The sequence below is a fragment of the Orycteropus afer genome, unplaced genomic scaffold (assembly GCF_000298275.1).
Source record: "Orycteropus afer afer isolate SDZICR_OR568_19922 unplaced genomic scaffold, OryAfe1.0 scaffold00035, whole genome shotgun sequence".
Classification (NCBI taxonomy): domain Eukaryota; kingdom Metazoa; phylum Chordata; class Mammalia; order Tubulidentata; family Orycteropodidae; genus Orycteropus; species Orycteropus afer.
The window spans coordinates 18,097,737-18,110,299 of record NW_006921622.1 but is presented as its reverse complement, the minus strand read 5'-3'; the positions used below and the strand labels follow the sequence as shown (position 1 = coordinate 18,110,299).

At 39.9% G+C, this 12,563-nt stretch overlaps 1 protein-coding gene across 1 annotated transcript in view; it reads right to left on the bottom strand.

Moving 5' to 3' along the window:
• ACBD5 (acyl-CoA binding domain containing 5) overlaps window positions 1-12,563 on the bottom strand; it is a 103,617-nt gene that overhangs the window by 45,908 nt on the left and 45,146 nt on the right. Inside the window, exons 7-9 of the mRNA XM_007936420.2 lie at window positions 12,024-12,155; window positions 4,459-4,662; window positions 3,697-3,803 (exon numbers count right to left, since the gene is read on the bottom strand). Of these exons, the coding sequence (XP_007934611.2) occupies window positions 3,697-3,803; window positions 4,459-4,662; window positions 12,024-12,155 (443 nt within the window). The remainder of the gene's footprint in view (window positions 1-3,696; window positions 3,804-4,458; window positions 4,663-12,023; window positions 12,156-12,563) is intronic.

Here is a 12,563-nt window from a genome sequence, read left to right as displayed (position 1 = left end):
GTATGGAGGGATGGTCACTGGGGAGAGGTAACTATGGAGAGGAAGCGGGCGCAGAGCTGTTGCATTATGGTAAACTGTGGTCAATGACATGAGAGAAAGTATATGTGAACTGCTGTATGGAAAGTGAATTTGCTCTGTAAATCTTCACCCTCATCACAATAAAATTAAAAAAAAAAAAAACACTACAGAAATCTTAAAAATAAACTTCCCACGTTCACACAGTTGTTAAAATGATGATCTATTATAGATCATCTGTCATGGATGAAGAAGTTGAGAGTAACATTATTTAGGACTGACAGTACATTAAAAATTAAAACCAAACTCACTGCCATCGAGTCAATTCTAACTCACACTGACCCTATAAGACAGAGCAGAATCGTCCCATAAGGTTTCCAAGGCTATAAATCTTTACGGAAGCAACCTGCCTCATCTCACTTCCTAGGAGCAGCTGGTGGGTTCAAACTGCTAACTTTTTTGTTAGCAGCTGCAAGCTTTAGCCACTGTGCTACCAGAGCTCCTAGATTAAAAATTAGGTTAGGTAATAATGAAACAAGGCTTTAAGATAGCTTATGTTTGGAGATAAAATAAATAAGGACTCCTTAGAACAGGTAATACTGGAAGTCATAAAGAAATAGAGCAAGAAAGAGTATGTAATGGAATGATAAACGAGCTACATGACAGTAATGATGATGATGCAATTGTACACATAACATAATTAAACATTCTGATGGAAAGGAAAAAAGTAAAGAAAACTATCACATATGGCAGTATTAGGGGAAAAAAGTAACAAGGAAAAAGAAGTGTCCCACAGAAAGTCACAAAGCTCATTTTTAAATGTTTAATTATGGAAAACTTCAAACATATACAAAAGTAGAGTACTAATCACCTAGTTCAACAGTTATCACTTCAGGGCCTTCTTACTTCACCTATTATCCCTGTCCCCAAACCAAAAACCAAACCAACTGCCATCGATTCTATTCCAACTGAAAGCAACCCCCTCTTTGGGCTTCCAAGGCCAAATCTTTACCAAAGTAGATTGCCCCATCTTCCTTCCATGGAGTGGATGGTGGGTGTGAACCACCAACCTTCTTTTTAGCGGTCAAAATGCCTTAGGCACTATAACACCAGAGTTCTTTATTTATCCCTGTCCCCAGCACCAATGAATTATTCTGAAGCAAATCCAATGATCATATCACAAGGCTATTTTTAAACATTTTATTGCAACAAAATAAATATATACGAAAGATTTAAAAAATAGTTCTTGCTTGTGATGTATGTGTAGGTGGGATGGGAGAGGCAGTGTGTTTAACTGACAAATTCAAGAGGCTATTAAAAACCAAAAAAAAAAAAAACTTACTACCATCGAGTCGGATCTGACTCTTAGCGACCCCTCCTCGGGTTTCCAAGGTGGTATCACTAAGGATGGTAGATTGGCCAATCTTCCTTTTGAGGAGTGGCTGGTGGGTTTGAACAGCCAGCCTTCTGGTTAGCAGTCAAATGCCTGAGGCACTGTGTCACCAGAGCTCCCAAGAAGCTATTATGGACTTCTAAAACTACTTTTATAAGGGGAAATCAATGAGAAAAGGAAAATGCTCAAATTACAGCAGATGAAATATAAATTTGTTACTGAAACCAAAAGCTCACTGCCAGCGAGTTGATTCCCACTCACAGCAAGCCCCAGAGGGTTTTTTTTTGTTTGTTTGTTTTTTTAATTGTGATTTGGGTGAAAGTTTACAGAGTAAATTCATTTTCCATATAGCAGTTCACACACGGGTTGTCTCATGACATTGACTACAATTTACCCCAATGCAACAGCTCTCCTCCCATTTCCTCCCAATAGTTACCTATTGCCTGTGTCCATCCCTCCATGCACTGCTGCCCTCTGAACTGTCTCCCTATGCATAAACAGCCTTTCTTTCTTCCATGATTATTCTCTCCAAGGAATGTATCTACCTCAGACACATGTTCAACTCTTATGTCTATCTTTGGTTTGGCTGGAAGCCACAGGTGTGGCTTCGATTCTGAGGTGGTAAATCTTTATGGAAGTAGATTGTCCCATAATGGCCTGCAAAAAAGACCTGAAAAGCACCTTGCTTCTCAGGGACTCCAAAATTGAAAACAGAAGATTATTTGCATATATTTTAAAAAGAACTTACCTGGCAAATTAATGGAAGGCAGCCTATAATTAATCTAGAGCTGGTGGTAGTGGTGATTAGGAGGGACTGTATCTTATCTGGAAAGATTTCCTTCAAGATAAGTTAGGGTTTAAAGGATATGCAGGAGTTAACTCAGTGAATGAGGAGGAAGTACACTGCAGGCACAATAAATGCAAGATTCTGGGGCAGGAGGAGGGAAAGGGGAGGAACCTGACATTAGAGGAACAGAGTGAAGGCCAGGGAGGGTGATGAACAAAGAACAAAGAGAAAAATGGTGTCAAAAGAGATCAGAGAGGAAAACAAAGGAAGTTTTCAAAGGGTACTAAGTTTGTATCAAAAAGATTTAAGAGCCAAGTTGAATAGGCTTCTACAGGCTAAAGATGGCACAATTCAAGCAGTAAGGATAACTATTGGAACAGACTGAAGCAAATGAAATCAATTTAATCCACAGCTTCATAATGATTTCCCTAAAATATTCACCAGTCCCGAACTGAACGACAAAAAACTAACTCATTATTTTGAAAACAGATAAAAAAAGGAAAAGAATTTCACACACACACACACACACACACAGAGGCCTAAAAGGTGATTAGGAGGCATATCAGGTGGAGTCCTATGAAGGATTGTAGTCTATTAATTAACTGATTAATAGAGAAAATAGGAGTAAACCTAAGAGTTTAGTAGCCAGCTATTTACTGAGATTAATTCCTATCCAGTCCTTTCTCATCAACTTTCTCTTAATAAACTTTTTTAAAAAGAGAAAATAAAAGGGGATCTGGGCTTTCATCATTTTTCATTAATTTCAGCTCATTCTCAGTTTAGCCTTCTTATCACTATTCTTCCCATCTATGCCACTCACTTGTCTCTGATCTTACTTAAAAAATATTTTATTCATGTGTTTTTAAAATCTGAGAAAACAAAGAGGTAGATTCAACTGCACTATGAAAAGGAAACTGGAAGACAGACACACAAAGTTTAAATCTTTCTTTTGGTAAAGCAAAAGATAAATAATTTTTTATAAGACACATTTAAACTGTGTAGGAATGGGGGAAATGTAGAAACACTACACATAAATACAGCTATCAAAGCTACCCTAGTCATGCATCAGAAAAAAGTGTCAAAAAGAAAAATAATCAGGTATTTTTAAATGTCAGCTTCTAATACTGAATCATAAATGAAATTTAAAAATCATTTCTACTCAAACTTTCAGTCCAATGCAATAAAATCATCCCATTTTTTTGAAGGTTAATTTTTTCAACATGGAAACTAGTTTAAAGAATTTAACATCTCCCTCCCAATACCCTATCTCCTAGAAAATTTATAAATATAAACAAAAATATACTATATTAAATTATTATTAAAATTTCTTTGAATAGGCAGGATTTTATTTTTTAAATAATTAAAAAATGAGTAGTTAAACCTTTTAGAGGTATGTTTTCAAAGTGGTGAATAGCATATAAATCTCCTGTTAATAGAGGTGTGCATTAAATTCGGATATACCACTTTGAAAACTTACCAATTAAAAAATATAATTTTTTACCTCTTCTTGTCCAAACTGCTCCATAGAATCACAGTAAACTTCACTGTCTGAATCACTGGTCAAATGCTGAATTCCAGCAACATCTTCAATGTGATCATCATTTATATCTAAATATAATTAAAAAGAATAATAATATCCTAATAGAAGTATCATTTATTCCATTTTCAAAATTCATCAGCTCTAAAATATTTTCATATTGGGACAACTATTATTTATACTAAGTCATGATTTTAAAAATTTACCAATACTATAAATTTAGTTGGTAATTTTTTTTTTAATATTACAAATTATTTTATTATTGAATTTTATCATGGAAGATACCACTAAGGTCAAAACTTATAAAACCTAAAACCCTTATACAAGAAAACAGACTATCAGCTAGGAAGCCTACATTTGGGATGTCAGCGTAAAAATTTGGTGGTTAAATTAAGAAATGATATTCTTGACTGAAGTACAGGAGAGGCTTCATATCATCAGAGGTTTAGGTTAAAAGAAGCATCAGTGCTAAGAGCAGAAATTTCAAAGATTTTATTTTAAAACGTCATATAATAACACAATTAAAAATGTCTTAATAAAAACATAATAACCCTGACCTTAATTCACTGTCTTTCAAAGCTATAAGCCTCTTATGTTAATAAATCCTAACATATTACTAGGTAAGTGTCTTTTATCCTAACTTGCTCCTACATATCCTAAAACTCACTAAAAGAATACTTTATTCGTAAGTAAAACGCTGACGAAAGAATGATTAAGGGACAGTACCTTCGTGAATGCAGACAGTAGTTTTTCCAGTTTGTTCCAAGTTTTGCTCTGCAGGTTTTACTTCTTCAGTGCTTTTGCCATTCAGGGAAAAACTAGCATGAATGTCATTCTGTATATCCTGAACAAAGCTGCCTTTATCATAGCCATTAGTGACAACAATTTCCAAATTGTTAAGGTCTGTTGATTTCTTCATCATTTTCTTATCTTTTATGAGAAAACAGAAGGATACATAAAAGTCACAAGCGGTCAACTTCTATATCTTTTGCAACTCCTGTATTTCCTAACATCCATGGGTCATTTCCCTAAGCTACCAAAATCCCTTTGCAAGGTTTCATACTAAGATCAGAGAGACAGGGTACTTATCATTAATCTTTTGCTACAATTTCATTGACTTCAAAACTGCTTCAGTTCCCTGTGAATCTTCTAGAACCTTCTAAGAGATAATCTCTGTGATAGCTAGAGTTGTGTGTCAATTTGGCTGAACCACAATTCCATGTGGCTTAAGCAATTGTGATGTGGGTTGTTCCAATGACGGGATAAGATGTATGTGTTTTGAGCAGCCAATCTGTCGAAATGGAGTTTTCCTAGGGGTGTGGCCTGCTTCCAATATATTTATGGATATCGTGGGAAAAGAGACACTCTTCTGTGGATTGGGATTCTGTTCTGCTGCCTACAACTGTCCATGAGTGAACAATCCATCATTCAGCCTGGAGATCTTGGATTTGTCATTCATTTGAGTCAAAAGCCAGTATACTGCCTGCCAACCTTGAGTTCTTTCAGCCCCTGGGAGCTGCATGAGTCGGGAAAAGCCTCCAGCTTGATGTTTGATCCAAGAATCTGGGACTTGCTGGCTTCTGTAAGTGTGTGAGTCATTTTCCTAAGATAAATTTCTCTTTCTCTATATATATAAGCTTTATTGGTTTTGTTTCTCTAGAGAACCCAGTCTAAAACATTTGCTACTGGGAGTGGTTCTAGAGAGACAAAATCATAAGGATGGGTTTCCTAAATTGGTTCTCCAATTTGATTCATCGTAAAGGCACTGGTGACCCTGCCTCCATTAGTAAAGAGGGCCCTGCTAATCTGTGGCGTGAGGTGGCAACATTAATATGCAAAATAGCACTACCAACGGATCAAATACTTTTGAGAAGTGAGGCCCGGGGTGTTCACATATTTGATACTTTTCTGCAAATCTGTCAGCCTGGGGAGTATAAGGAAACTGGTTTGTTGGTCCTTACACTAGACAAAATGGTGAAAGAGTGTCAGGGCTACGGAGTCACAGCTTAAGCACCCCATCAAAGACCTCAATGATTCCAACTGTGTTCTGAAAGAAAGCCTTATTTCTTCTAGTAACAGAACTGATATTGCTGAAAACCAAACCCAGCGTCTTATCGTAAGAGTGGATGAATTACAACGCTAATTAAATTACCAACCCAGAATAGTGTCTGAACTTAAAATGAGAGCATTGATTGGAAAAAAATGGGATCCTGCAACCTAGAATGGGGACATCAGGGCAGAGAGTCAGGAAGATGGGGATATGAAGCCTGTAAACTCTGTTGAATCCCTGCCATCTGAAGGGATTATTGTAAAACCATTATCCACTCCATCTCAGTTTGAAGGGATTAACCCAACTGTTCCTGTAGGGTCACTGCCTGAGGCAGAGGCCATGGAATACATTGCTCAATATTCTCAGGAACTACCTCGGCCACCCACTGTTGCTGCTAGACCTATAACTAAAGTTAACTCCAAGCGAGCCCCAAAAAGTAAAATACAAAGTGTGACTGAGGTGGTGGTATGCTATACCCAAAAAGACCTACTTGATTTTGCTAACATGTACAGACAGAAACCTAGAGAATAAGTATGGGAATGGCTACTGAGGGTGGGGGATAATGGTGCAAGGAATGTCAGTCTGAGTTTACTAATTTAGGCTCGCTAAGTACGAATTCTACCTTCAGTGTTTCAGCTCAAGAGGTTAGGAAAGGATCTAATAGTATATTCGGTTGGCTGACTGAAGCATGGATTATGCAGTGGCTTGCCTTAAGTCAAGTTGAAGTACCAGATCTGCCTTGGTATAATGTAGAAGAAGGTATCCACAGGCTTAGGGAAATTGGCCTGTTAGAATGGATTTGTCAGATTAGACACCTAGAGCCAGAAAGGGAGAGTCCAGAAGACACGCCTTTCACCAGTATGGTGAGGAATAAATTTGTGAAGGGAGCTCCAGCATCCCTGAAGACTGCTGTGATTGCTATTTTATGTAAGCTGGATTTGACAGTGGGAACTGCCCTAATTGAACTAAGATACTTAACCACAATGGGGCTGATTGGACCCCATGGTAGTAGGGGCCAAGTGGCAGCAGTTAAGTGACAAAGGCAAGGTGGGTGTGGTTACCATAATGGACAGCACAGTTGGAAAAGTAATCAGAATAGTCTGACTCGTGTGGAATTTTGGCATTGGCTACTTGCGCATGGTGTTCCTAGTAGTGAAATACATGGCAAACCTACTAAATATTTACTTGATCTGTATACACAGAAGAATTCTAGGTCACATGAACAGCAGCCTAGACTGAATCGCCAGAATACAGTCACAGCCTCTCAATCGATTCCCACACTTGCATCAGTTTACAGACCCACAACTCCTTGAATGAGGAGGAGGCCAGGTCCCCTTGAGGAAGGACCACATTACATTGCAAAAATTTATAATCTTCAAGCCTTCCCCAAAGGGATCTGAGGCCTTTTATGAGTGACTGCTCATTGAGGAAAAGGAAATATTGACTTTTCGGGGATTACTGGACACTGGCTCTGAACTGACACTAATACCAGGAGACCCAAAGCATCATTGTGGCCCACCAGTCGGGGGGGGGAGGGGCATATGGAGGTCAAGTTATTGATGGAGTCTCAGGTCAGGTGCCTCTCACAGTGGGTCCAGTGGGTCCCCAAATCCATCCTGTAGTGATTCTCCCAGTTCCAGAATGCATAATTGGAATAGATATACTGAGCAATTGGCAGAAATCCCACACTGGGTCCCTGACGTGGAGTAAGGGCTATTATGGTAGAAAAAGCCAAGTGGAAGCCATTAGAACTGCCTCTACCTACAAAAATAGTAAACCAAAAGCAATACTGCATCCCTGGAGGGGTTGCAGAGATTACTACCACCATCAAGGACTTGAAGGATACAGGGGTGGTGATTCCCACTACATCCCCATTTAATTCGCCTATTTGGCCTGTGCAAAAAACAGATGGATCTTGGAGAATGACAGTAGATTATCATAAACTTAATCAGGTGGTGACTCAATTGCAGCTGCTGTTCCTGATATGGTTTCACTGCTTGAGCAAATTAGTACATCTCCTGATACTTGGTATGCAGCTATTATCTGGCCAATGCCTTTTTCTTGATACCAATTTCAAAGGACCATAAGAAGCAGTTTGCCCTCAGCTGGCAAGGCTAACAGTATACTTTCACAGTGCTTCCTCAGGGGTATATTAACTCCCCAGCACTATGTCATAATTTAGTCCACAGGAATCTTGGTCGCCTTTCCCTTCCACAAGACATCACACTGGTCCATTATATAGATGACACTATGCTGATTGGACCTAGTAAGGAAGAAGTATCGATGACTCTAGACTAATTGATGAGACACATGCGTGCTAGGGGTTGGGAAATTAACCCAATAAAAATTCAGGCACCTCAGTGAAATTTCTAGGGGTCCAATGGTGTGGGGCATGTCAAGATATTCCCATCATAGTGAAGGGTAAGTTATTGTATCTGGCTTCCCCCACAACTAAAATGAGGCACAATGTCTGGTGGGTCTCTTTGGATTTTGGAGGCAACATATTCCTCGTGTGGGTGTGTTGCTGCAGGCTATTTATCAAGTGATTCTCAAAGCTGCTAGTTTTGAGTGGGGCCCAAAAAAACAGAAGGCTCTGCAGCAGGTTCAGATTGCTGTGCAGGCTGCTTTGCCACTTGGGCCATATGATCCAGCTGATCCAATGGTGCTTGAAGTGTCTGTAGTAGATAGAGATGCTCTCTGGAGTCTTTGGCAGGCCCCTATTAGTGAATTACAATGCAGCCCCTTGCGATTATGGAGCAAAGCCCTGCCATCCTCTGCAGATAACTACTCTCCTTTTGAGAAATAGCTTTTAGCTTGTTATTGGGCTTTAGTAGAGACTGAACGCCTAACCATGGGCCACCAAGTCACTGTGTGGCCTGAGCTACCCATTGTGAACTGGGTGTTGTCTGACCCACAGACTCATAAAGTTGGACATGCACAGCAGCATTCCATAATTAAATGGAAGTGGCATGTAAGAGATCGGGCTTGAGCAGGACCCGAAGGCACAAGGAAGTTACATAAGGAAGTGGCCCAAATACCCATGGTCTCCACTCCAGTCATATTATCTTCCCTGTCAGACTGCACTTATGGCCTGATGGGGAGTTCCTTATGATCAGCTGACTGAGTAAGTGAAAATTTGTGCCTGGTTTACAGATGGTGTTGCATGATATGCAGGCACCACTTGAAAGTGGACAGCAGCAACAATGCAGCCCCTTTTTGGGACTTCCTTCAAGGACAGTGGTGAAGGAAAATCCTCCCAATGGGCAGAACTTCAGGCCATGCATATGGTTGTTCACTTTGCATGGAATAAGAAATGGCAAGATGTGTGATTATATACGGATTCACAGGCTGTGCCTAATGGCTTGGTTGGATGGTCTGGGACTTGGAAGGAGCATGACTGGAAAATTAGTAACAAGGATATACAGGGAACAGGTATGTGGATAGATAGCTCTGAATGGGCCAAAGAAGTAAAGATATTTGTGCCTCATGTGAACGCCCACCAAAAGGTGACCTCAGCAGAGGAGGACTTTAAGGATCAGGTGGACAGGATGACATGCTCAGTGGAAACCAGCCATCCATTTTCAATGGGCTCATGAACAAAGTGGCCATGGTGGCAGGGATGAAGGTTATGCATGGGCTCAGCAACATGGACTCCCACTTACCAAGGATGATGTGGCTACTGCCACTACTGAGTGCCCAATCTGCCAGCAGCAAAGACCAACATTGAGTCTGCGATATGGAACCATTCCTCAGGGTTATCAGCCGGCAACATGTTGGCAGGTTGATTGCATTGGACCACTTCCATCATGGAAAGGACAGAGTTTTGTTCTTACTGGAATAGATACTTATTCTGGATATGAATTCGCCTTCTCTGCATGTGATGCTTCTGCCAAAACTATCATCCATGGACTGACAGAATGCCTTATCCACTGTCATGGCATCCCACACAGCATTGCTTCAGATCAAGGGACTCACTTCACAGAAAATGAAGTGTGGCAATGAGCCTGTGCTCATGGAATTCACTGGTCTTACCATGTTCCCCATCATCCTGAAGCAAATGGCTTGATAGAACGATAGAATGGCCTCCGGAAAACACAATTATAGCGCCAGCTAGGTGGCAATACCTTGAAGAGTTAGGGAAATGCTCTCCAGAAGGCTGTATATGCTCCAAATCAGTGTCTAATCTATGGTCCTGTTTCTCCAATAGCCAGGATTCACAGGTCCAGGAACCAAGGGGTGGAAACGGGAGTGGTACCACTCACAATTACCCCTGGTGACCCATTCAAAAAATTTTTGCTTCCTGTCCCTGCTACCCTATGCTCTGTGGGTCTGGAGATGTTACTCCCAAAGGGAGGAATACTCCCACCTGGAGATACAATACTGATTGCATTGAACTGGGCGTTAAGAATGCCAGCCAGCCATTTTGGCTTCCTCATGCCTCTGGATCAACAAAGAATGGCATTACTGTACTATCTGGTGTGAGAGATCCCGATTACCAAAGGGAAATTGGATTGACATTACATAATGGAGGTAAAGAAGAATATGTCTGGCATACAGGAGATTCTTTAGGACGTCTCTTAGTATTACCATGCCCTGTGATTGAAGTCAATGGAAAATTACAGCAACCTAACTCTGATATGACTACTAATGGCCCAGACCCTTCAAGAATGAAAGTTTGGGTTATCCCACCAGGCAAAGAACCACAATCAGCTGAGGTGCTTGCTGAGGGCAAGGGAAATATAGAATGGGTGTTGGAAGAAGGTAGTTCTGAATATCAGCTACGACCACGTGACCAGTTGCAGAAACGAGGACTGTGATTGTTATATTTGTTCATTGTATATGTGTATCACATATTTTTGTTCCTTCTGTTATGAACCGTGAAATGTAAATAAGGTTAATGCATTTCAGTTGTGCGTGTATTAGAGAGTATCAGGTGCAAATATGACATTATAATTGTCCTTATTTAGAGATTATATATGATTAAGAAGATGTGTACAACTGCCAAGGTCTTTAAACTGTCTCAAAACGTAAAAAACCAAACCCTTGCCATCAAGTCAATTCCAACTCATAGTGATCCTATAGGACAGAGTAGAACTGCACCATAATGGTTCCAAGGCTATAAACCTTTATGGAAACAGACCGCCTTGTCTTTCTGCCATGAAATGGCTTGTGTGTTTAACTGCAATCTTTGGTTAGCAGGTGAATGCCTTAACCAGTGAGCCACCACAGTTCCTTAAACCCACTGCTACTGAGTCAATTCTAACTCATAGTGACCCTTTCTGGACAGAATAGGATTGCCTCTATAGAGTTTCCAAGGCTGCAAATCTTTATGGAAACAGACTGCTTCATCTTTCTTCCATGGAACAGCTGGCCATGGTTTGAACTATTGGCCTGGTTAGCAGCCAAATGCTTTAATCACTAAGACACCAGAGCTCCTCAAACTTTTCCAAGCACAGGCAAACTTTTCTACAAGACCTATCAGTGCAAATGGACAAAACCAACAAGATCCCTCAAAGAAAGTATCATTCATCATTCCATACCGTAAACTGAAGGCAAAACTAAGTTTTATGGTTTGCTTTCATGTTTTTCTGCCTCCTCTTTCTAAAATAGTCTTTTCATTTATCATTGGTACTGTTAATAATAATACCTGTAGCAGTACCCCATGGTTCTACTCTTCCCTCTTCATTAAACTCTGCCTGCATTCTATCCTGTTTTCCATTCTATTTCTCATAAGCAATTGAGAGTTTAACTTGTCTGCCCTCTTTGGGAGCACATGCATATTCATAATGATATGCTAATAAATTCCTGGAGTCCCTGGGTGGTACAAACAAACTCAGCTGCTAACTGAAAGGCAATTTGAGTCCATTAAGAGGAGCCCTTGCCACTGAAAACCCAAGAAGCACAGTTCTACACTTACACACAAGAGGCTGCCATGAGTCAGCATCAATTTGATGACAACTGGTTACTAAATTTTTAATGCAGAATCTCAAGCACTACATGTGCGGTAGTAGCCTATTCTTGTCAGCTTTCAATTCACACCTATTCCATCTGTGCCTTGTAAGACTGGCTGTCTCTGTATTCTGTAGTAGGTAGGGTCTTTTGGTTCACAGCAAATCTGGTTATAGGGTTAACAGTTCACATCTCATCACATGCATTAATCTCATACAATCCCAAAACACCCTAAACTCTCCCATATCCTTTATCTTAATGTGAAATTACCAGGCCATCATCCAAACATTACCATTATCAGTTTGTTCTGCTCTTTTCACTTCTTCTTGGGCCTCTTCTTCCTCTGACTCAGCTCCACTATCACTGCTTTCAGCTTTACCATTCACAGTTTTGGCATTTGAAGTAGTCAGAACATTACCAAGATCTAAAATATAAAATGGTTACTTAATCTCTAATACAGTAATATATGTAATAATGCTGTAATTTAAAAACAATGCTACAAACTTATAAATAAGTAATAAAATCCCTTAGAAGTATACTAAAAAATTAAGTCTGACACATAATAATGCATTTTACTTATAAATATACATGTTACATAAGTACATAAGTTCCTTAAATTATTGCTTTGCAGTGAAAATGATACAGCTAACTTCAATCCTTTTGGAATGAGGCAGAGGATACATTATTTTAAAAGCAGCATCAATCAAAATCGTAAAGTTAAGAAATGAATGATCCAGAATTCCCAGGTGTATAGTAGAGCTGACAAGGGGCAAAGTTATGGTCATTGCTTGGTCACAGCCAGCTACCCAGAGGGACCGAGTAGTTGATCCTG